At 41.3% G+C, this 26,672-nt stretch overlaps 1 protein-coding gene across 4 annotated transcripts in view; it reads right to left on the bottom strand.

The window, feature by feature from the left end:
- The window catches only part of APP (amyloid beta precursor protein), a 224,362-nt gene that overhangs the window by 113,692 nt on the left and 83,998 nt on the right, over positions 1-26,672 (bottom strand). For all 4 annotated transcript variants that reach the window (XM_087755993.1, XM_087755995.1, XM_087755992.1 and 1 more), the window contains exons 4-5: positions 4,180-4,292; positions 2,493-2,686 (exon numbers count right to left, since the gene is read on the bottom strand). In XM_087755993.1, the coding sequence (XP_087612119.1) occupies positions 2,493-2,686; positions 4,180-4,292 (307 nt within the window). The remainder of the gene's footprint in view (positions 1-2,492; positions 2,687-4,179; positions 4,293-26,672) is intronic.

Genomic DNA, 26,672 nt, shown 5'->3' on the forward strand with positions numbered 1-26,672 from the left:
GTCAGTGTGAGATCACCCATGTAAGGTGAAAAAACGTAGATTTAAGTAAGCACTTCAAACAGAGGTGCTTTAATAGTAGAGAATATTGGGAATTTAACATTAGTAAAGTGTCCCCCGCCTTTATACTTCCTTTCTCCTCCCTCAGAATCAGCTTAGGACTAAGGCATATATATACATATATATATATATATATATTTATACACACACAAACATATACTCATATATGTATGAATATACACACACAAAATTTGAACTACCACCTACTGCTGCATGAGAAATGAGTAATTTTTGGTTTTTTCGTATGACTAGATTTCAAGAGTATTTCTGGCTCCAGTACACACAGTTTAAATGCAGTTGGGAAGCTGAAGAGGCAGCAAGAAACATGAGTGAGTCAGTGTAAAAGAACTACAAATTGCTTGGCTCTTCATCTGCAGTTGAAGTACAAGTGCCCCATAAAAGGATCCTTTCAATTTCCTTTTGCATGCACTTCTATGGGAGGGGAGGAAAAAAAACCAAATCAGTATTTGCTTGGAACTTCAGAAATGGATTCAAATGCAATTACAGCTCCTATTCCTAAAGGATACAAAATTTATGAAGTTATTCTTGAACTCATCTCTTCAGATATTAAACTGCTTTATGAGGAACAAAACAGACTAGAATAGTAAATTAAATGTTCAGTGACAAACATGAAAAAGACAGAAATAAAAGGGATATCTGTCTTACAAACAAAACTATTCTACATACACCCCTGTGAGCTCTTTTATTTAAAATATTTTAGGAATCTTTGATCAGATATATGAAAGAAAAGTTTTATAGCTATGTATTTTATATATAGGGATATATAATAAATATAAGATATATAGATAAGACAGGTAATAGGTATATAAGATAGATCTATGTATGTATCTTGTGTGTGTGTGTGTGTATATATATATATGAGATGAAAAAAAGAAAATTTATCTCCATTAGAACAAGATCTGTACTCATGTCTTATTCTAAGAGAACATATTCCAATCAAAATCTAAACAAAACACACAGAAGTGACACAGCAACAGTTCAAAGGCTGGTTTACAAATCCCACTGAAAGGTTTATAAATTGTGACACTTTGACAACTGTTGGAAGTACAAGTCAGAAAAAAGCCTGAAGGTGGAAGATGCGATGTTGCTTGACACAGGTTTCTTGTATCAAACAGCCCTGACCATTCAGTCCCACTTATGACAGAAAACTGGAAATTGCAACGGGGAAATATTTATTTTAATTAAACTTATTCCATTATTCCCAAAGCACTCTTCCCTGCAATGCTTACTAATGCTTTGTCAGGAAAGATTTAGATGCCCACCGTGACATGGTTTCTAATTTTTCATTGTCTTAATGCCATCTCTTTGCACCAAAGTACAACAATTCAGTCTCTGTCCTTCATTTCTACACTGTTCCTGAACTTGTTTCCATCTGGATTATTAAAAAAACCAAATTTAACGCAATTCAGAACTATTAACTTTCCACGTTATTCACTTCATTCGGTTCCCACTTATTTTCAGGGTTCTCCTTGAAACCACTTGTAATCTGCCCCAAGTTTTTGATTTTGTCTATTATTTGTAAAAGATGCAGTATCATCACCCGAGAAGTAGAAACACTGCATTAGCACAGTATGAAGTGATATGGAAGTCTAGGGAGCACAAACAGAATATGAATGTCGATCTTAGTTTTATGAAGAAAGCCATCTTATAGAGTTGTTTGAGTTCAGTTGCAAGGACACAACATTGTACTCTGTTCTCACAACTGCTGTCTAACGGGCTCAAGAGAGTGGTATGAGAAGGTTTTGACAGCACCAGACCACTCAGTCACAACACAGTCATAACCAATATTTGGCTCAAAATCAGCCTACATGCACAGGGGATATTGAAGGGTAAAGACAAGCATGGTATTTTCCCGTCCACTGCTGTCTTGCAAAGGAAACCTCCATACTTCAACTTAACAGTAGTGTATCAATGAATCTGTCAAAGGCTAGATATTAAAACGTATTTTCTTTTAGATCCTATTTAGAAAGTAACTGTCAGCAGAAAAATATTCTTAAGGTAATAATGGCCCACAGCTAATGCCTATTATGAATTAAGACACTTCAAAACCTCCAACAGTTATGTTGGCTATGTATCTGCTGCAGTACCCCGGATTGCACATGAAGCATCCTAAGAGTACAGTATTTATCATTTAGTTGTCAAGAAGTATGTGTTTAAGCGTTTTTGTTATAAATATAGCAATACTTCTCATTGAAGAATAGATGAAAGCGTCAAAAGCACAGTAACTATTAACAATAAGCTTTTCTGTAGGAAGTTAAAAATAAATGGGTCGAACACTGATGTTTTCAACCACTGTAGTTGGAAATTCACTTAAAAGGAGCAGTGACTCTTCCACACTGAGGTCTTTTAGACAGATTTTTGGCATCTTTAATAAGATGCTAATAACAAGTTGAAGGGTAGGAAGTCACTCTTACCTTCCATCTGCGTAGTCTGCATCTGCGCCTCCCCACCAGACATCTGAATCATCATCTTCGGCATCAGCTGAATCAAGATTGTCGCTTTCCTCCGCTAACGGGCAGCAAACAAACTCCACACCACGAAACTTGTCGATTCCACAGGGCAGCAGCATGCCATAGTCATGCAGATTCATACTCTTCTCACTACAGGACTACAGAAAATAGACAGAAAACAGCAACAATATTGTCATGGAGGAAGCCAGAAAAAACATCACAGACCTCGAGAAAATGTAAGGGGCTGTGTACCGCCTTGGGAGGTTGAAGCTGGTGAACTGCAGGGTCTCTGAATTTTGAAACACGATTTAGAGTGGTCATGTGTGCATTCACTACCTGCACCGTAGGTACCTCCCTACCTGTGTCCGCACGACCACTGCAAGCAACAAGCTCTCCCTTCCCCTGCCCTTTAGTCTTTGCCAGTATAGAAAGACTTGTCTCCTCCCATATACTTGACAACCCCATATCCTCTCGCCTAAAATCCTCACAGGCTCTGCCTCATAAACAGAAAACTCGAAGGCAGAACAATAATTTGATGTATTAATCCTGATCCTAATGTATTAATGCTATTAAAGAGTTCATTGCAAGATACATTAACATTGAAAATATCTGATATACTGGAAACACACTGTATTTGGTCTGATGCCTCTGCCAGCACAGCACCTTCTAGCCTTGTTTGGAAAACAGTCAGTCGTGCATAATTATACCTTGAAGATATAGTGATGTAGGACAGAAAGATATAGTGATGTAGGACAGGTGAAAAAAGGAAAATACTTCAGTGGTGCACAGTGATGATACTCTCCTAGGCTATGCCATTCCCAGTCTGCAATACTCAAAATGGACTAGAATTTGCCTGCATGCTTTAAACGCTTCATTTGAGGGGCAACAGTATGATTCAAGCAAGAACTGAAAATTTGAAAAGCTGCTAAGCACATTTCAATTTTGATCTCCAGAAGCTGGGATAACATACAAACTAAGAGGTTCCAAACAAAATAGCAGCCAGAAATCTTCTTGAAGCTCATCTCAGTTTTCATTCCTACAACCTTTCTACATAAGGACAAAAATGTCCAAAACTCATTAGCAATTATAACATGAGGTTTATTTCTGTTTTCAGTAAAGCACTGGTAAACTGTAAAAACTCTGTGCTTGACTGCAAAACATCTTTGGCTAGTCCTATGCCTTATCAGCTCTCCTACCCTTTTATGCTGAATTTCACATACTGCATTCTTTGAGGTCTGTTTGATCTCTGTGAAGCACCTGGCATACCAATGTCCATATTGAGGACAATGATAAAGGCAAAGCCTAGGCATTACTGATCAATTTTTAGCTCCAGAGCAGCACTAACACAGGAAACCAGCGGAGGCAGAAAACATGGCGGGTGTGTGAGTGGATGTGGGGAAAAAAATACAGTGCTATGAAACAGGGTCAATGTTCACAGGTCAACATTAAGTACCCAATAGCGGACTCTGATGCTCTCAGTGGAGTGACTCCTATTTCCCACCTTATAAAGCAGAACAAAAAGCCATTCACTCAAACATTCCTAAGTACCGCTTTTTGTTTGCTGTGTCACTGCTATATTTAAACTCATCCTCAGAAGAGTGACATAGCTCTGAAGAAGGAAGGCAGGAAATTTTAAGACAGATGAATATACCTCTTTAGCAACAGTATGCCAGTGCAGGTGAGTTTCACACACATCCATCCTTTCCTGGTGAAGGAACTTGCACTTGTCTGGTACCAGAAGAGCATCACTCACAAACTCACCCACTGAAAGAGAGAGAAAAAAAAAATTAATTTTGCTTCCAGTATCTCATCCTTTTAAACCTTTAGGTAGGCATAGGGCAGCTCTCATGAATGAGTGGCAGGGTCTGTTTGCAGAGAATGGAACAGTTTCTAAAGGGTGCTTCCATTATTACCTTCTTCAAACTTTCCATTTGAAAGTAGCTCCTGTCTTTGACCTCAGAAATGTATTAGATTATGAAAACTTTAATATGCTAACTTCCATATACCCAGTGTGAAACTTGCAGGACCCATAGAAGAGGTGTGTGGTGCAACATGAAGTCAGGAGTTGGAGGATCCAGCTCCTGGAAGGGGAGCGTGGGGATGGGGAAGGACAATTACACTTTGCATCTGAATAGTGGTAGGGAGCGGGTTTGAAGTGTTTTGAAATACTTAGGTTTTCCACACAAAACAAATCTGACACCAACGCATTGTTTCAAACAATTCAGGAGTATTTCTACTGAATTACAGCGCTAACAGCAACACAGTCCACTTAGTTATTTTTGTTGATGCAGCCTCTTTATTGCAACCTCATTTCATCAGCCAGACAAATTCAGGTTAGCCCAGAAGGCTGATGAGCAAGTGGAGCTGATCAGCCAGGGACCAAGATGATTCATGGATCACCTGAGTATCTGCTCAGATTGAAGTGGGGAAAAAAAAGGCTCTCTACCAAGGACACAAAACTGACCAAAGAGATTGTGCTGTCTTCAGCACTAAGACAAAAATTTACACACTGATGAAATAAAATGCTCACAGCTTCAGTACAAACGAATGAGAAGAAACTCAGCTGATAAGTAACACAATTTCTTAGACTAAAATGACTGTAATTCTGTACAATTCCGACACTGCAATTAAATAACCCCAAACCCCCTCAAAGACATTTTTTAAAAGGAAAAATTACAGAGTACTTTCGAGAAGTCAATACACTGAACAGACACTGGATTGTGAAAGCACACGACTCAGCTGGCATAAATCATCAGCTCACTGAAGCACATTTGCCTGTAACCTCCAAAAAACTACAGCTTGTGTGTGTTAAATGAACGAACCAAGGTGGCCCAATGGCTGCATGGATGTAATAACAGGTTAATTAATCAAAATGAGATGACTACAAGTTTACTGTTCAGTAGAGGGTCATCTCAGGGAGCTGATGAAGTGGCCCTTGAGGCTTACAATTAAAAAGTCAGTTTTAAAAATAATCAACACCCAATGCATTGGGAGAAAACAGAATTCAGCAAATAGAGGTATATACCTTTGCTAACCAACAAGACGTGTATTTCACATGAAATTCCTTGCTATACTTCAGTGCTTTTGATCTGAAGCCTTTAAAAGCCAGTCAGTTAGTTTACTAGGAAAAAAAGGATTTTGTTATGTTTATCCTTCAGTGACATACTCTAATGCCTGCAAATTATTAACAGAAATGCCTCCTAGAGGTGTCCAAAATAAACTTGCAAAAGTAATGAGTTAAAACACTTTTTAGTAAGCCAAAATACAAAATCTGCAGCTTCTGTTAACAAAGTGTCTGCTGCCAGTGGTATCACACCCAAACCGTGCACTGAAATTTGAATAAATTTGCACCTTGTTTTTAGCTGTACTTGCCCTTGTAGGGGACCATCCTGCCACATACCCAAAGTCACTCAGTACATAAGTAATTGCTCATGCTTCAATTTAGCCAAGTACCTGAGCACTAAGCAAGCACATGGGTGTTCTGCTGAAGACTCACAAAGTATGTCGACTTCGCTCTCCTAGGACATACGACTTCATGCAGAACTGCAGTTATACTTTGCTGGCTGCTTGAGCATGCAAAACATTCAGAGCAGTCTTTATGGTAAATGCTTCTATAAAACCGGGAAAAAAAAATCCTGGAGTGCATTTTACTCCAGTGAACTAGATCAATTCACAAGCTATGCACACAATCATGCTTGCCCTATTTGTTTAAATGGCGGATATGATATCAGGGCAAAGTAATTCAAAATAAAAATACTGTACCCTGTGTGAGACACAGTCCTCACCAGCAGATTTTCCATCCACTGCATAAAACAGATGGGATGTGAGGATCCATCCAACATTGCACAGAAAGAGAGCAAAGATAAGATGACAAAGGTACTAAAACAAAATCCATGACAAAACCAAACACCTGCTAGCAGATGGTTGCAGATGGTTAGGATCCTGACCAAAAAATAAGCATGTTCAAATTATGTTCAGAGGAGTACCTTCAAGCAAAGCCTGTGCTAAATTTTGCATGAGGAGGCAGCACACGTACTGAGGCTCTAGAACTCATGGCTTCATTTTCCATGTCACCGATGAGAACAAGGCCTTGCTAAAAGGAATTTACAAGCTGAAGTGCTTGCGCCATACGTACTTGAGAACATTCAGAGAAACGTGTCTCTTCTCCGTGACTTCGCATAGATTATCCTGAGCCACCGTGCCCTCAGCACAGCGCAGCAAGGAGCAGAGAAACGCTGCACCCTTCCCCGTCCCGCTGCCACGGGGCTTTGCCCTGCCCTGCTCCCCGGGCACAACAGCTCAGCTACCCGCAGCACCTCTGCTAGCTCTTGTGCCTACCCAGGCACATTTATTTATTTCATATTCCATTAAACATACATTATTACATTTATTTAAGCAGCCATGTAACTTTAGTGCTTTTATTAAGAATGATATTTATATGTCTTCATGCATGATGCTTTCTCTTATTTATAGGTTGCTCATTAAAGGTTACCTGCAATCTGCATGAGTGCAAGCCAAACACAGTGGCATCAATTGATGTGCAGAGAAACAACGCTGTATTGAAAATGCTTTTCCTTTTCTTCGTAAGTCCAGAAAAGCAGAGAAGATGCAAAGCAGCTATATACTTCAAAAATACATTTCATTTTTCAGCAAAATGAGTTAGTAAGAGCGATTATCTAGCAACACACTGAACCAGTCACAAAGTGCTTCAAGATTTTAGACTCAGTATCTACAGATGAAGAGGGCGAGGCTGTGCTTGTCAAACCTGGTCTGAAGGAGGGTTTGGTGCCGTGCCCAGGCCCTGGGGAGGGATTCCTGCCCCAGCCCACAGCGTGGCTCTCCTCTGAACTCGGGCTCAAGTCATGTTCAGCCGGATTGTTAAATATCTTCAGTCTACTTTAAAGGATTTTAACAACCTATAGCAAACAAGCGCTTTGTCGATTTTTCCAATTTCAAATTTCAATTTAAATGGAAGTTAAAAAGAAGCAATGTTTAGGAAGTATGTAAAAGGCTATGTAAAATATAATTTCTACCTACACCGTTACCTATGAAGGACCACCATTATTAATACCAGTAGTCAGCTGGATATCAAATATCACCCTACTGTATCTCCTCCATCGGTAAGTTGTAAGCACTGAGAGCATCATCGAACAACGCTGAACCCCCCAGGCAATCGCTAGCGAAGTGCAGGCTGCGATGGAGCTTGCACGCAAGGACTGCAGCGGGAAAGGGGAGATCCTGGCACTGCACCGAAATCCCACCAGCCTTAAACCCTCGGAACTACCTCCCCTCAACCCCATCCCAAACACCTAAGTTAGAGGCCTCTCCCTAAAACACATTCATCAGCTGACAGAAAGGGAAGGCGGTGCTGATAAAACACGCCTGTGTCCCAGCGGCTTGGACCATCTGTATTTTTCTGATGAGTAACAGGGCCTAACTCCTGCCCATAAAACTGCCCCAAAACCAGCTCTGTAAGAAACCTGTCCCCATTCCACCATTTTATCTGTAACTTACGGCACAAATTTCAGTAAGAGACCCACGGCACAGCAGATGGATAGCAATGCAGACCCAAATCTGAAGGGCAGGAGCAGAAGTGACAGCACGACCTGCGCAGCCAGCCCTGGGGCGTGAGGCAGGAACAGCTGCAGCTCCTCAGTCTTCCAGAGGCTTGGCCAAAACCAACACTGACCCCATTAACATGTCTCCGTATCGACCCTTTCCTCCTCACATATTTCCAAGAAGTTATTTCCCATAACTACAGCTGGGGTTTTTTATTATTTTTTGAGCAAAGACATCCACTGTGGTTTAAGCATCTAAAAGTAAGGCAAGCGGTTCACCAACAGACATTTTCACAGCATCAAAGCAAGTGCCTGTTCCTTTAGTATTTTTTCTGCTTCAACAAAGTCCTTGAATGCTTCTATATTCCTGCTTTCAACCAAACTTGAAAAGGTAAAGACAGTACACCCACTAAAAAGTGTTTTATTGTTCTGTTACTTTGCATACTGAGCAACAAATACACCCTGACGCAACAACTCTCAAGTAAACCACCTTCACTACTCACAATGTTATCCGTTTACTAGGCTACAAAAGGCAACAATTTGGAATGAGCAAAGCTTTTCTATTAGATTAAAAACTGACTGGTAATCCTAGCTGTACTACGCTTCAGCGTCTTGATGCTCTTATAACAATTTTGAAAAATCACGACAATTAAGGTACTTTTCACAAGCACTGCAATGGCACACAACATATGACCATACTTGGGACACCAGATCAAGGTAGAAGAAAACCCACTGTAATGAACTCACTGACATCTAAATATCCACACACGCATCGTAATAAGGAGTTCCAGTCTTGATATATCGTGTGTTCTACTGTGATTTTGGAAAGTCCAAATACCTAACACGAAATTCTGGAGTCAAAGGGCTAAAATCCTTTAGGTAAAATCCATCCAAGTGCATTTGTCCAGATGAAAATAATGAACTATATATCACGAAATATGCCTATAAGTAATTCATGGTGTTTATTATGTCTTCATTTTCATAAGGTACCATACATTAAAAAGGGTTATTCTCAAACCTTCTTCCTCCTTCCTCTGTAGCTCTTTGATCATAGACGTAAATGGAGTTTCTGCTCACTTTGCTGCTTTTTTGCCTGACTGCGTTTTCTGATAAAATTGTCTTACTTTCCAGACAGAATGCAAGCATCATTCAGATTTGATGCATTATGCCAATAACAGATACATCTGTTTACATGCAAGAAGATTCGAATACACATCATCACACGCCCTGGCATCTTTATAGACAAAGCATGTAAACATTCCTTAAAAGTCTGCAGCACCTCAACGGTTCATTGAAGCATTAAGTTCCTTTACTTCTCTCCTTTTTTCCAATTGTCTCCCCCATCTTCAAGGCAAAATCTTGCTGGGAGTACAGTAAGATGCCTTTTCTGTCCCTCTCTTGCTCATTAATGCAATATAACAGAACTGTGCTAATGCTCATTACCCCAACATCATGTATTATGTCACGTGTTGGGATTCCTCCTCCTGCCCCATCTTCCTAAAAGGCCCACAAAGCCAAAAAACACCCCCCCAGAAGTTGTTATCAGTGTGACCAGCAGCAAAGGTCACCCCAAAATGCTATTTGAAGGGTTTCCCCTTCAGTTTGCTTTCTCTAGGCACCAACCACTCAGACTAGCAAACTTCCTTGCCCTGTACCACAAATCAAAATGCTGCATCTCAAACATGATTTACTGAGAAACAGGCCCAAAAGCTGCCTGCAAAGTCCAGCTCAGGAAGTTGAGAAATTTCAGGATTGAGTTGCTCTCCCCTCCAATTCCTCAGTGCACTGATTGCATCTGCAAAACTTCTGCCACAAATGAGAGAGTATTTATTGCAGACACAGCCCCCTCCCTCCCAATTATACAGTCCTGCCTAATTTCTTGGAAATGGTGAGTTAGGAAACAGCAGGAATAATAAAGTCTAGAGATGTCACTCTGGATAGCTTGATTCCATCCTGCCTCAGTCATAGAGCTCCTATGTGATGCTGCCCAAGCAAAAAGTCTTTTCCCCCTCCTCCCACACCGTGTTTAATTGCTTATTGCTTCCTTCCTCTCTCTTCTCTGCAGCCCCAGGAGACTTTTCAGATCCACTTTTTACTTTTCACTCCATCATCACAGTAGTCCTGTTTGATAAATCTGTAACAGGACATGGTCAACTGCTCTGGAGGGCTGATGAATGCATTGGGGACTGAAGCCTAGCTGCTAACAGTGGAAAAAAGATTATGAAGTGAAGGATGCTGCCTGTGGGTGCTTGCTGCAGGGTCATTTACTGAGGGTTTTTTTGGTGGTTTTTGGAGCAGGGGAGGTGTTTTTTGGGGGATTCCAGGTCCCATCCTAATCTGATAGCAATATGGCTAGCTAAAACAGATCTTCCGCAATGCTATAAAAAGAGCAGGGAATGAAAGCTGGAAGGTGCGGGAAGCCAAGGCAAGTTAGAAAAGACTGCTCGATTCTGCATACAGTGTACTGGAGGCAACTACTGGGTTCTTCAAATGGGAGAACAGATAACCCAGGAATTTATTGGAAATTGTTTGATCTACAGAAAACAGTCGGTAACATTCACAGAAAGGAAAAACCCTGAAAAAAACAGTACTAGAAAACTCTAAGGAACAGATCTGAAATGTGAAAGGCTTAATGAGACCATTTGCTGAAGATTTAATAAGATTTTTGTCAAGATTCCCCAAGCAGAATCCCAGAACCCTGAAAATTATTTTCAGTACCCTAAGCCGCAACCAAGTTAGCAGAAAAATCAGGAGGGAAAGAGGACAGTGGTACCTTCAAAGATAACAGCACTTTTACTCCACAAAAAAGTATGCGCACTCAGGCTGTTTACACAGTACTGTCTGGAAGATGCAGTTATATGCCTGCCATTATATGGCTGCTGCCATTCTGTTTGAAAAGCATCCTGTCCCTGTGTAGCTTTTTACTACAGCAAGCTTCACTAAAAGAAACGCAGAAACGTTGCTCCTCAAAGCACTGACCACCTCAGGCCGGAAAGGAAGTGCAACGGACAAAAGATTAGAGCATCTTGACCTTCTGTGCCCCAAAAGTTGTTGTGGAAAACAAAACCATAAAACCTGAAATGTTTTCTTCAGAAATATTTCTTCTCCTTCGAAACAGGTGAATTCTTTTTCTTCCACGCTGAAGCGTACACATCCCTGTCAAGTACTCAGAGTGAAATACCATGTGCAGGGCGTAGGGGTGCAAGGAATGGGAAACAAAAGAGAAAGAAAATAAAAAGATATCTGAACCCCACCCCATATGCTGAGGACCTCCTATTACCAGAATGGTACAGCAGAAAACACTCCAAGTATTCGGGAATGCTCCTTTTACACACGTAAGAGCCCCCTGCTCCCACCCCCCATTTTGTGACCATGCTGCATACACAGCAATTCTCCCATCACCCAGTGGTTAAATCCGTTGTGTATGAAGGCCTTTTTTCTCTCCATATCCACTCTTTTTCACAGTGCTTAGCTCATAAAAGCCATCACTGAGCATGCCCCAGGACCTTGAAGTCATTAGCTGCTGAGTAAACTGGGTAAAACATGGAGTATACCACCATGGACACCAAAAGGTATTTGAGGAACTGGCTGAAACAAAGGTTTTCTTCTTAAAGGAGCACTTTTTCAAAAGTCCCTTTACCAGAGGTGAAAGAAGCAACACCATCTGGACTCACTAACCCAGGAAGGCTCAAGAGGAGGAATCAGGAACGCTACCCTGGCCTCATCATACATATGGGTGCTGCACGTGTTCTTGGTAAAGGACCACCTATCACCTCAAGAAAGGACCTATTTCATTCAGGACAGAAAAAGGTCGCTGGTACACAGCCAAAACAGTCTTTATATGAGAGTCATCAGTCCGATGCTGAGATATTGTGAATGCAAAAAGAATCAGGGATACTAAGAAAAAGCCTCAGGTGGGGAGAATTTTTTGCTGAAATACATTCTTTTCATCAGTTTCAGGCCTTTTTTAAAATATAAAGTATGTTTTGATTTTTTCCTGTGTATCTCAAAATATTAATTGCCTCCTGCCTTGCAGTATTCTGACTTTTCTGAAATTCCCTTTATTCCTTGTACTCAGGTACTCGAGTCTTCTCCCAATTATGCACCTCTTTCATGACTGATGAGCTCCTTTATAGTTCTGCTCACATCACTGCCAGGTGGGACATTCAATAGTAGAGCATGGCATGAGTCAAGCACCAAACAAATACCAAAAAAACTGTTGAGGGAGAGGTTGCTTGTGGAAAGTCGGCACAGGTTGCTCACAGATCCTTGTCAATTGCCCTTGGTTCCCATGGCAGGTGACAGAAACCAGCAGGGCTGCACTGGGTATCACTTGGTCATGTTTCCCATCAACTGGTCCTCCAACTCCTGTCACTGGCGGGGGAACTGCCTGCCTCTCCCATGCTCTAAATTCATGAGGAGAGCTAGAGACACGTGTGCCCGGGTGTGTATCTGGCAATCACAACATGGAAAAAAGAATGGTAAGGGAAAGGTGAGGAGGTGTTATCGCCTCATTTTATGATACAGGATCAAGCATACCCTTCCTTCAGAGCTATCTCTTGCACCGTAATGGCGTTTCCCCATCAACAAACACCAGTAAGCACCAGTTAGACAACAAATACAGATAAATCCCCCTTGTTCGGTTTTAACTGTTTTCAATCTGTATGTTAAACAGTTTATCTAAAGTAGGAAAGTGTAACCATTCCCAGGCTTATTCAAGGCAACATTCGCTCTTCCCTGTACTCAGTAAGATTTTAGTGAAGTTGGTTTTGCAAAAATGTCAAAAGAGAACAAAAGCTACCAGCTTTCAAAAAATAAAAACGTTTCTAAGAACCTTTTCAGAAATTATTAACAAAATTGCATATCATGATTTGATAAATAAAGATGACTGATACTGCAGTACCCATTCTAATGCTCTTCCTTATATTTAAATATAAATACCAAATATAACTTGATATTTCTCAAAAGCGAATACATTCCTTATCTTAAGGAATCGTACCTTTGTGAATCTTATTTTTCCCCCCGCTGCCTTCAAGTTTTTACAAGCTATAATATGGCTGAATTTCAAAACAGATTATGCTTCATAAATGCTACCAAATGCAGGAATTTTAACAGTCCAGCTATTAACATCACGTTCTGCTGCTGCCAAGATGCACAACAAGCTACACATCAGTTGTTACTGTTTCTGCTCCCTCTCTCACAGCAGGCAGCAGCCCTGTTTTGCAGCAAGACCTGCAAGTGCAGATCTCCAAGCACTTCAAAATTTCGTGCCTCCCTTCTGGCTGAAGTGACACTTAATGCACTTAATGACATACGATGTACTTGGAAAATGGGCTCTGAAATTGCAACAGCATACCGTACGAAGTAATTGGATTAATTAATTCATTAATACCCTATGTATTCTTACTAGTGACTTGCTAAAGCCACCAATCAAACGGTAAGATGGCACAAAGACAGGATGCTTGGAAACAATTCAGCACAACTGGGACCAGCAATCCCGCTGTGCTTTGCATTATTATATGATGCGATGTTTCTCATGGGCAATTCTTAGTAACTGGGGTAAAGCACCAAATATTAGGGGTAAGGCTAGAGAAGGCCCCACTAGTCACTGATGTCTAGAGGGAGCAATGACCACAAGCCTATAGATAGGTGGAAAGAATGAAAATGCTACAGGCACCTCTAAGGTTTGGCCATCAAAAGCCATTTCAAACTCCAGGATTCCAATGAGGAATATACTGCATTTTAAACAAGGAAATGTTTACTTCAGTAAGATTTCAGTTTTGTGGGTTTTTGTTTCCCTTCCTAAACGCCTTCATACTGTGTGTTTCTTCATAAAATTTTGGATTCTTTTTACTTCAGCAGTAATTTAATTCAGTCATTGCTCTCTCTCTGGCAAAGAACAGAAATCACTATGAAATCAAGTTCAGGCAGTAATTGTTTCTGCAATACCATCTTGTGCAATGGCTCTGACAAGTGAATAAATAACTCCATAAGCAGCAGCAGAAGATCAGCTTAGCAGAAATACCTTGCTGATTATTAACAACCTAAGCAATCACTTACCATAACACTGCTGAGCCCTGAATATTCTATTTGCCAAGACCAAACGGCCACTCAAATTGTTACCGCCTGTGGGTGAAGGACTTCACTGTATTACCAGCGATGTGGGAAAATAAGAAACCACGTTCAGGCTTCACAAAGTTTACAGGTAACCAGATTAACAACTACCTGACAAAACGTGGTTTTGCTCTATACGGAGTAAAGCCTTTACTCATCTTGCAGGAAGGGTGGCAGCGTGGTCTGGCAGCTCAGCTACACAGCAGCTGGGATGGGACAGCTTGGGAGAAAGAGAAGAGCTGACTTGGGCATGGTAATTCAAGGAAGCTAAAAGGATATGAAAGTAATGACTGCTACTATTGATGGGGCTGAGTTGCTCTGATTAACTAAAAGGCAAAAGCTCTATATTGTCACTAACCCTCCCATGAGAGCACCCAATAACCCAGAAATCTGTGTAGTTTTTATCTACAATAAACCCCTACTTTATGATGGAACTGTTCCTCTCCAGTTCTCATTACAAGAATTAGACCTAGTCAACACAGCAGTAGTTACCAGAGCTGGTAGAAGATGGTCATATTTTATCTAGTTATTAATTCAACCTGCTTTATTTATTTTCTCTTCCTCGTACATATGAGTCACTGTGGAGAGAGACCAAGTGAGGATTAACATGCAAGATCATGTTCTATCGAGAACGGAATCCTGTCCTTAAGGATTAATATAAACAGTATGTTACATACAAATACTGAGGACAATATCATAAAATAATATTTGCTATTTGTACAGACTTTATGCTCAGAAACACCGCCTGGTGTCTAAGTCTAATCCACAGTATCAGAATGAAAATTTTTTTATTCAAATACCTTGTATCACATCAACAGATAAGAAAATTGAGAGAGTAAATGGATTTTAGAGTAAGATGAGCAACAGTAAGGAAGACATTAAACTCAACAAGAACAGTAAATCTATCATATTGTAGGCCTACAGCAAGGATGACCAAATGAGATTGAATAAATCAAGACTAACCACTGGAATGGAACATTTTGTAATGCATCTGAAAATTTTAAAAAATAAGCTTTTATAGACCTAAATCCTTTGCAGATTTTTTCCCCTAGTCAAAAGTGTCTAGCTGAACCATCACTGAAAAAAATTTAAGGGCAAATCATCTGTCCCAAGTGTGTAAGACAACAAAAGAACGATATTAAAGAAATCAAAGTCAGTACATCATATATTTTTATACACGTTTGACAACGTGTATATAAATATATGAGCCGAAACACATTTTACGAGTTCACACACAGAGAGAACGGTAAACCGACTGAACTGTTTCATGGACAGTGCTCAGGAGAACCCAAATCCCATCAGGATGGAGTTACACATGACACCACGAAGAAGACGCCTTTAGAGAACAGGTTAGTAATCAGGAATGAAAATTTTCGAAGCAGCAGGTGAAAACTGATGTTACAGTTCCTCCGATGTCGGCCGTAAGGCAGCATTCCCAATAGCTCATGAGCTGTGTTGGTAACTAAAAACAGAGAATATACACAAGAGAGTGCACCCATCTCCCAGTGCTCCTCTTAAAGTCCAGCAGAAGAGACACCTTGTCAAAAAACTCGTCACATCCTCAGGCCAGGACTGACCACACAGGACAGCAAGTGCCTCCTTGCTCGCTTGCTTTTGAAGTCAAATCGCTAACAAGAAAAATTTTACCTGAATAGGATTTAATTATTCAGATAAGAATTTTGTACAGACTGTCATGGTTAAAACCTCTTTTTCTTAGATATATTGCTTGGACTCCATCGTCTAACCAAGGCTTCAGACCACGACTGCCTCATATGGGAAAGATGTTCAAGGTGGACCCCTCTCAGAGGGGTCTGCTGGAGCAGGGAAGGTGCTCAAGCACTTCTTGCAGCATGGCCGTTCTCACTCAGAAATCTGAACCCGCCACATCAGAGAAAAGGGTCGAGTGAACTGACATCCCAGCAAAATAAGCACTTTGGCTTTAAGCAGCACCTAGGAAACACTTTTTGCCAAATGAGAGGCAACATCAGTGAGTTCTTCAGCAGGCTTTTCCCCAAAGGTGCTGTTTTACCCCATTTAATTCCCAGCTATGGTCATCATGTGATGAACAGAAATCTTGAGAGAATAATGGGAAATTCTACTAAAAAAAAAAAAAAAGGGAAAAAAAAAAAGAAAAGAAAAAAGGAAGATTAGTTCTAGGCATCAGTGTCCCAAGAAGGTGTCATTTACCGATCACCAACTTTGAAGAGGAATGCTTGGGCATGAGGCAGCCCGCATCTCCTGGTGTAGCACACAGGCCAAAACACAGCAAAGACACCGTTCATACTTTCTCCTGTGGGCATGCAGCTGATGACAACAGGAGTTTTGCGCAATGAGCAACCTCAGAGACACCTTGCAAGCCCTATCACTGGAAGAGGGGAAGGGGACAAAGGGAAAAAGGTGGCACCTCAAAGCACTCAGGAGGCTGAGAAAGGCATCCTCCCACTTCTCCAATACCCTTAACTAAACTAGCTGGCCTCAGCAGAGCACATGCTATTTTAGAGCACATTTTTCTTAAGAGCTTTGCCTCTGATAATGTAGAAAAACCTGCTGTAAATTGATTCTGTTGTAACAGACCAGATAACAGTAATTGTACACAGCCAATTGCTCATACATAATAAAAATGGCATTAGACTTTAACTTGAAATTACACCTTCAATTTTTATTAGAATTTAAAAGTTACTCTTGAAACACCTTGACATAGGAGACATTTTGTAAATTATGAGGGCAGTTACATAACTGAAAACTGAAATAAAACTTTACAGCTGCCTATCATTTTAGAGAGTTTAACAAAAAGGAAAGGTATATGAGACTTCAGTATTACTCCTTTATGATATGCCCCATTAACTTGGGGGATGATTGTTAGTTAATAAAGGAGAACAAATGAAGTGCTAAAAAGGTTCTGGGTAGGCTACATAAAAAAATGTTAGATTAAGATTCAATCAAGTTCTAATCTAAAAACCTTGTTTCCCATGATAACTGAGAACAAAGTGACATATCAAAGTATTTATGATTTACAGAATGGAGCAAAAGGGCATGTGGAGGGGAAGTTCACACTGTAACTAGACTGAAGTTTTACTTTTTTTTCCCAAAATCTGAAACAGGAAAAGAAACATGAAAGATTTATCACTTCAGTGCTCTCCCACGACAACACGATGACTGTGATTTACACATGCTGTTTCCTACTCTCAAAGTCAACCCAGTATTTAAAAGTATAAAACCCAAGACCACTAGCAAAAAACACTCTGGGTAGCCAATGTTTCACGGGCCACTGATGAGCATGGGAGCTTGCGTTCTCAAAAAATTGTGAATACTCTAAACACTAGATTGGCTTAGGCTGATCCAGGTCAATGTTTCTCTCAAAAAAGGGTGGCTCCATGCTTTCCTCTTCCTCAGCTGCACCCCCCAGCCTGGTCTCCTGCCAGCATTACCACATCTGAGACCATGCCATCAGCAAGATCAGAGATTTTGGCTTTGAGGCACCTCTTACTGAAAGGCAATTTTGGGATTATTTATTTAGTCAGCTCGACTCACCTTTCACGAAAACTTCGCCAGCTGATCCTTGCTGAACTGAGAAGAGCTGTAAGAGGAAGGCTGGAGGACAGGGAGCAGAAAGACACACCCAGACCCATCAGCCTCTGAATGCTTCCTCCAACTCTGCTCCATCAAAGCGTTCATAGATAGCTATTGGCCCCCCTATGGCGGTGCAGGCACCATCAGATGGAAACCCTGCCCAAAAGACTTCATTTCTTTTCAGACTAAAGAAAAATTACATAATTCAATTCAAGCTTAGCCAGGTTATGAAACAGATGCAACAAAAATTGCGTGGTAGACAGGGAGTTGAATTTGAGATCAATTACAGAACTTGTAAGGGATTTCACTGTAGGAAGGAAATATTCCTGAAGGTTGTTCTCCAAAATGAAAACTACACACACACAAAAAAGTCCACGGTACGCAAAAGGAAAGAGTTTGCCTATCACGTATTTAGTACAGACTGAATAAACAAACCCCAGAAAACAGGTAAAAGGAAACAGCTCCACATGTAGATTCATGTGCATGCTGTTATCATTTCTCATTTGTACTGTAAGGTGAAATATGGGCTTTTCAGTCATAGGGCAGGATGCTCCTGTGTTGAGTATCATAAAAATGGTAAGATAGTCCTTTTCCCAAAGGGTTTGTAATCTCTGTTGGGTGGACTGGTTCCAAACAGCTGTAGTCACAGGGCGCTGATCATAAATAATCAATAATGTAACAGATTAAGAACAGTCACGAGGGGAAGAGAATGACTTGACAAAATAACAGATATTCAGAAATTGCATCCTAGGTTAAACTGTAATAAAAAGGTATGAACACACATCACATATAAGATCAGCTCAATGAAGAACAGCTAAGGGAAAAACTAAAATAAAAACCAGTCTCCTTCAAAGCATGGGAGATCAGATTTCCTTAGAAGCAGACACTGCTTATGTATTCACTCGTGTACCTTCTGGAAAAAGAAGTAGAAGCCGGTATTACTACAGAGCCAAAATTAATTTGTGTTACCAAAATTAACTTTGATATCAAGTTGTTATGATTCAATTTTCTGTTGACCTAGTTGCAATGATCTAATAGAAAAAAAAAAAAAAATAGGGTAATTTAAATATTTTACACATCAAGAACTTACTGACAAAGCCACCGGGAGTTAAAGATCAGACATATTTACACAGAAAGTAAATAATTTCCAATAATCATGATCCTCATTTGTTATCCCTAGCACAGATTTTTGCTATCTTTCAGCATTTCAAACTGAACAATTAGGAAGCATTTTTAATGGCCAGGTTAAGTACATCAGCTTGAGTACAGAACTAAGATACAACTCTTACCTATCAATTCTGCATTTTTTAGGTACACACAAAAAATTCCTGGGTGGAAAACAACAACAAAAATTCAGCAGGTTAAGAAGAAAGGTTACAACTATAATTTTTTTGTTGTTTCAGGTTCACATATTCAGCTGGAACAAATTCCCCTTTAAGTTCCCTTAGTGACCATTAAGAAAAGTTTCCACGTGATTCTGAACATAGTAAAAAAACCCTACTATTATTTCTCAACCTGAGGTCAGTAAGAAAGTTCAAAATGTCTGAACAAAGTTTAAATCCACAGTGAAAGCAAAATGCAGAACTGCTCATACATTCACTAATACAGATGAAACCACTCCTGAGGAAAGACTATACTGTAATCAGTAAATCAGCAGCAATTCTTTCAAGCTAATGAAATATTAAAGCTATTAGCTTTATTTTTGTTAACAAGCAGGCTGTGGGTATTATTAAGTATTATGCTGGTATGATCTACGCATAACTAGATCAAGCCCGGGAAATTTAAAACCAAACTGGCCATGCACGACCGCTCTGCAGAACCAGATTTTTCACTTCCATCGCTTTGTAATGCCCCTACGCTGGCTTGTTTCTTCATTTTTAACCCAGTGAAGGCACAAGTGGCGAAGAGTAGAGTACAGCACAGCCCTTTTCAAACAAAACCAATGTGAGTCTCCTCACGGAGAATAAATAAATAAAAAACCCTGCTGTTCCACTTCTTTTGGAAGAGTGGTCGTGTGGAGGGCTGCTAGTTGTAGTCTAGTTGGCTCTCAGTTTTCAGGGCTGTTGACAAACCATGCGTTCAAATTTGAAGAGCTTCAAGAGAAGCAAACTTTTTTTTTAAAACCCAACCCCCCCCCAGAAAAAGTCATCAAAAGTAAGAATTGAGAGAATTTGGGACAGTTCTATTAAAAAAAGGCAAAACCCACATCAAATGCAACTGCATGAGAGGGTTCTTGGGTTTTGGTTGCCACTGATCCCATGACAAGCATACTGGAAACAGCTTGCTTTTCCCATTTCAGAGAGAATCTAGTATCTACATGGATTCAGCAAAACCTGAATTCCTAGATGGTTAACGGATGCTTTGTTCTTATGAATCGTGTATAACCATTCTCAATTTCTTTTCCGTTGCAGAAGTTTTCTGCAAGAAAATAAACCCCCACATTTGAACACAAAATGTCTCCTGTTACACAGTAGTTTTTAGCATCGACCATGAGTATAAGCTTTCACGTGAAAGAGGAAGGAACCCAAAGGGAATTTCTGCTTGCATGCTAAAGATGCCTGCTCTTGTGGGTAAGGGACTGGAAGTGTTGAAACACGTTTGACCTTCAAATGTCAGCATGTTCATCTTGCAAAGATTTCGGATGTTTACACAAGCATGAAGCGCTATAACTCTTTCCCTAGGGACACACTCCGAGCACAGACAATCCATCCAGCAGGAAGATGGCTGGTGTCATCCCAGCACAGCTCCGCGGACACTGCCCTGCAGCCCTTGAATCCCAGCTTGCCATTTCATGGGAATGCTGCTGGGTACGAGCCCAGCCAACGCGATGCCGTACCTCTCCTTCATCCCGAGACTGTCAGCAATGAGGGCTGATGAATGAACGTGTGCTAGACCTGAGCGACTTCCAGCACTTCGAGCGCAGCCCTGTAATGCTGCCATGCCTCCCCGTGCCAGTTACAGACAATTTATCCTTTGAGGGCAGATAAACGCTGAGGTGCTGCGCTGTCAGATCGTAAGTACTAGCTTTATCAGTCCTCTTTGCCTGAAGGGCAATGTGCCCTAAATGAGAAATACTTTACTGAAAATTAACCAAGTTCTTTCCTACTCTTACTGAAAGTCATTTTCCAAACACTTTTCCAAGATTACAGATGAGCTCTTTGAAACAAATTTCCCCAAAAGCCAGGCTATTCACTAAGGGTGAGAACGTAATGGCATATTTATGAACAAATGTCTAAAGTCTTTTAATGAAGGACAAAATACCTTTCACAGAAAACCGCTTAAGTCATTAAACACAGGGGGTTTTGTCTGCCTGAATTAAAGAGGCAAATATGGAGACTAATTCATACCAGCACTCTGACAACAAAAAACAAATACATATACTGTTGGTTATAGTACCTATATATTTTTCTGTTTTGTTGCTATGGTTAACAAATTAAGAAGCACTTTACTGTGCTATTTAAAAAACCAAACACATTGTTCATGAAAAGTAATTCTGATGTCTTAGTGGAAGTATTGTGACATTAAAGAAACACCGAATCTAGAAACCACTTAAATTCAAAGCGATAGAGCTTAAATGCAAGGCCACCTCTAAATTACATGGGCATGCTAATACTGTCGAAAGCAATGAAAAAAACAACACGGACACAACATACAATTCAAGGTGTGCAATAACAACTTTTGTCCAGAGGCTGCTTATACCCTGGAAGCATTGGTAATGTCTGTTTCATGCAATGAGAGCTGTTCCTAGACCCAAGGGGACTCTAAAAGCAGTAACAGGTATATTCAATGACAAAACCCACGGCACCACACCCAGCGTTCCCAAAGAATTCACCCATTTGCTTCTGCACAAAGTGACGGCCAAGTGGAATTGCTGCCTTGCTTGCTATTTCCTGCACAAGCGGGACAAAGTACAGTGCAGCCTCAGTCAAGAAACGCGTATTTAACAAGCATCTCACAAACCTAGCCTGCTCTCTCGGAAGATTTTGGAAATACAGTTTTAACAGCATCACTTATAACCAACAGGCTCTTTCTCAAAGTTCTGCCCACTACCATGGCTTTTTCTCCTTTGGATTTCAAAACTTGAAACATTATTATTCTGAGTTTCCCTGTTCTCTCTAGTTGCAATGTTGGATTTGATGCACAGGAAGAAGAACGACGCCACCACTTAAAGAGACAATAACGTTCTTCCATCCTCCCTACAAGATAATGGACTTCAAATAAAGACTAAAGAAATCTTCAGCTCATCCAATGTTATAAGCAACATATAGCATAAAAATAGTGGAGGGAAAAAAAAAATCTCAGAATCATAGGCTAGTTTGGGTTGGAAGGGACCTTGAAAGGTCATCTAGTCCAACCCCCCTGCAATGAGCACGGACAACTAGATCGGGTTGCTCAGAGCCCTGTCTAACCTGACCTTGAATGCTTACAGGGATGGGGCATCTACCACCTCTCTGGGCAACCTGTTCCAGTGTTGTAAAGAATTTCTTCCTTATACCTAATCTGAGTCCACTCTCTTTTAGTTTAAAAGGATCTGTTCCATGACCTTCCCAGGCACAGAGGTAAGGCTGAAAGGTCAGTAGTTCCCAGGGTCCTCCTTTCTACCCTTTTTAAAAATGGGTGCAATGTTTCCCTTTTTCCAGTCCCCAGGGACCTCACCTGACTGCCATGACTTTTCAAATATCACGGAGAGTGGCTTGGCAACTGCATCAGCCAATTCCCTCAGGAAGCTGGGATGCATCTGGTCAGGTCCCATAGACTTATGTATGTTCAGGTTCCTCAGGTGGTCACGAACCTGATCTTCTCTCACAGTCGGAGGGACTTTGCTCCCCCAGGTCCTGTCTTGCAGTCCCTCCACTCAAGAGGTGTGGGAAGAGAGGTTGCAGTGAAGACTGAGGCAAAGAAGTTGTTGCGTACCTCAGCCTTCTTCTCATCTGTTGTTACCAGTTGTTATCTATCTGGCTCATCGGGGGGGTACACTTTCTTTGACCTTCCTTTTCTGGCTGACATACCTGTGGAAGCCCTTCTTATTATTCTTTGCATCTCTGGCCAAGTTCAGCTCCAGCTGCACCTTTGCCTTCCTGACCTCATCCATACACAACAGGGCAACGTCCCTATACTCTTCCCAGCATACCCATTCCCTGCTTCCACTGCCTGTGCCTTTCCTTCTTGCCCTTTAGGTTGACCAGCAGATCTCAACTCATCCATGCCAGTCCCTTGCCTTCCTTTCCTGATTTCTTACACCTGGGGATCGAGAGCTCTTGCTCTCCATGGAAAGAGTCCATAAAGATCTGACAGCTCTATTCTGCTCCCTTGTCCCTGAGGGCAGTTTCCCAGGGGCTCCTATTGACTAACTCCTTGAAGAGCTGAAAGTTTGCTTTCCTAAAATTCAGGGTCCTGACTTTACTCTTCGCCTGACACATATCCCTCAGGACTGCAAACTCTGCCAGTGCATGATCACTGCAGCCCAGGCTGCCTCCTATCTCGACGTCACCGATTAGCTCACTTGCATTGGTGACCAACAGGTCCAGTATCACATCCTCTCTGGTAGGGCCGTCTGTTACCTGGCTTAAGAAGTTAACCTCGATGCATTCCAGGAGTCTCCCGGATTGCCTATAGCTTGCTGTGCTACTTTTCCAGCAGACGTCGGGGTGGTTGAAGTCCCCCAGCAGGATGAGAGCCTGCAAGCGCAATGCCTCCTGTAGCTGGAGTAAGAAGGCTTTGTCAGTAGTCTCCCCTTGATCGGGTAGCCTGTGGTAGACACCAACCACAAGGTTCCCTTCGTTGCTTTGGTCTCTAATTCTTACCCATAAGCTTTCAACCTGCTCGTGGCTATTCTTCAGAGACAGCTCTTCACAACCCATCCATTTCTTGATGTAGAGGGCAACCCCTCCGCCCCTCCTTCTTTGCCTGTCCCTTCTGAACGGCCTGTAGCCATCAACAGCAGCACTCCAGTCACAGGAGTCCCACCAGGTTTCAGTCGTGGCAACTACGTCATACCTTTCTAGCAGCATGGTGGCTTCCAACTCCTCCTGTTTGTTGCCCATTCTGTGTGCATTGGTGTAGAGGCACTTCAGCTGGGCTGTCGGCCATGTCACCTTCTTAGAAGAAGACCCCTTAAGGCGTTTTTAAGGGGTCATAAATCTTCAGGATTTAAGGTGGGGGCTTTTTGTTGGTTTTTTTTTTGTTTGTTTTAAAAAAAGAATTAAATGTAGCTCTAAGGTAACACAGAATCACAGATTGGCATTTTTCACTGAAAAAGGGAAATCAAAGACCATTTAAAACATTCATCAGATACCACCAAAGGGGAAACGGATGACCATTTTTGTTGTACAACACAAGTCATCTTAATTTAGCTAAGCTTTAAGCAGAATATCTCATGGCAGTCATGTCATCTGACAAACAGAGCAACAGGATCTTCTTTCAACGCAAATGAAGCAACATCAGAAACAACCCTCAGTCTGTGTCTATAACAGTCATGATCGAGAATACTTTAATAAAGCAATTTTCATTGCAATTTTTTGAAAAATAAAATATAAAATAGAAGCTAAGTTGAGGCAATTATACCTTTCTTCACATCTGATGAAGCACTGACAGGTGTGCACAAACACCTTACTGCTCAGAACCCAGAGCATGTTTTTGCTGTGACAGAAGGGTATTTTTTTTTCCTCTTAAGTGCTACCTTGCCTTTTTGCTAGAACAGACTGATCTCATTGCTCCCAGGAAGGATCACAGGGTCTCTTTCTCTCTCTCTCTGCCTGGCTCTGGTAGCATCAAGTGAGATGCGAAATGAGATGACAGGAGACGCATAGCAGAGCTGATGAAGAGCTGGGAAGCGGACACAAGCAAGACTGGCTTGGATAGCAGATGCTGAGAGGAAGCAGAAGAGGACATGCTGAGAGGAGGAGATGGATGCCAAGCTAGGAAGAGGATTACTCAGAAGGAAAGGAGAGGTGAAGAAACATCAGTGCCTGGGGGCAAGGAGACTTGGGTGGAATAGTGTGAGCCAAAGAAGGGAGCAAGGCTGGAAAACCTGGAGGGAGAGGGGGGGGGGGGGAGAGAGAGAGAGAGAGAGAGAGAGAGAGAGAGAGACTCAGTAAGAAGAGCGGGACAGGGGCAGCAGCCCTCAGAGATACAGAAAAGCAGGGGAGCAGCAGGTTAGAGGGGACAGGGCTAATAAGTCTGATGACAAGCACTCTTTGATACAGGAAAGGAACCCACATAAGCATGAGAATACCTATCTCAGTCTAAAAAAATCCTTTTAGCTCAAGTGGTCAACAGCAGGAACCTACAACAGAACATCAAAAAAGGGTGTAAAGTGTAGAAGAGCATGCGGCAGTATGTCCCCAAGACAGCGTTTCACCACCACCTCCACTGACACAAGACTAAGGTCCCTAGCACCTGATGAGTTATCCTGTAGTGAACTGTCCTATTGGGCTTTGAACCTTTGTAGGCTCTCAGCCTCCACAAGATGTGGCAGAGGGATGAGGAGCCCGTATACACACTGTGCAACAAAATATACAACTATACAATGACTTCTGTTTGCTTGGAGCCAGAAGCCTGCTAGTCTCATCTGATAACCCAAGGTCTCATCGTGAAAGATAGGGTGAATGACCATTCCTCATCCATCCCCTCCAAGCTACTCGTGACTTCGCAGAGCACTGTCAGAGCCTCCAGGCATCTTCCTTTCTATGCTGGGAAGTTCTAATCTACTGTGTCATTTCTTCTACAGGAGCCATGTCATACTTCAAGCACTCACCATCACTCTTTAAACTCTTCAATTTCTACTATATACTTCTTATGAGGAAGACTAGAACTGCACAGAGTGTTTACAAATACAGGTAAGTCCATAATTGACACAGTGGTACAGTTATGTCCTATGTCTTGTTCCCCACTCTTTTACTAATAATCCCTAACACTGCTTTTTTTGGCACTAATGAACCTATGTTTTCACAGAGCTATTAATACCCAAGGTCTCAGTCCTGCAAAGTCAGAGACTATGCACAGTATCACCATATACACTAAGATAAGATTCATTTATTTTGTGCTTCTCCCATGTATGCTGACTTTACTACATCAATTTTCACCGGCCATTTTACCTCCAGTCAATCAATAATCAAAGACCCATCTGAAATTCTTCATAGTTTGTCTTTATTAATTCTACCCCAAATAACTTAGTGTCATCATCAAATGGGTCACCTCACGATTTACCCTCTTCTCCAAATCACAAATATTTTGAGTCACAGGCACAAGAACTGATCCCTTGAGATTCTACCGGTGACCTTTCTCCACCTTGAGGAAGGACCATTAATTCCTGCCTTTTTTAATCTTTCTTCTTATTTAGCCACGTAAGAGTTTTCTCTTCTATTCCATGGTAGATTAATTTCTTTAATAGCTTCTGGTAATGGATCTTGTTAAATTTCTTTTGAAAAATCAAAGTAGACACACTATCCATTTGCCTACCTATTCCTTTAAAAAAACTGAAAGAGCCTCTTCCTCAATATCATACTCACTGACAAGTCCAATATTCCTAGATGTTCAGCACTTCAAAAAAGCACCCCCACCCCCACCCCCCAAACAGGCTTATTTAAATACATTTCCAGGATCCTCCCTAGCACCTTTTAGAAATATCCAGTGATTCCCATCACTGATTCTTCCTTTGCAGTTAACAACTGCATCAAATCTGTTGGCAACATTCAATCCTCCTCTGAGACCAGAATGTATTTAAGATGAGATCTTACCACTGCTTTCAGTTAGGTGATAGAAATCTGTGGGAAGATGCTCCATATGCAAATCAATTTAATGACATGTGGTAAGATCTACACTTCCTTTCTCTCCCTCTCCCCATCTCTCCTTCCTAAAAGGTTAAGCAAACAACACACTTTAATTAGCAGAATTCTCCCAC

This window comes from Nipponia nippon, unplaced genomic scaffold, assembly GCF_047370975.1.
Source record: "Nipponia nippon isolate SJK-2023a ecotype South Korea unplaced genomic scaffold, ASM4737097v1 scaffold_2, whole genome shotgun sequence".
NCBI classification, from domain to species: Eukaryota; Metazoa; Chordata; class Aves; order Pelecaniformes; family Threskiornithidae; genus Nipponia; species Nipponia nippon.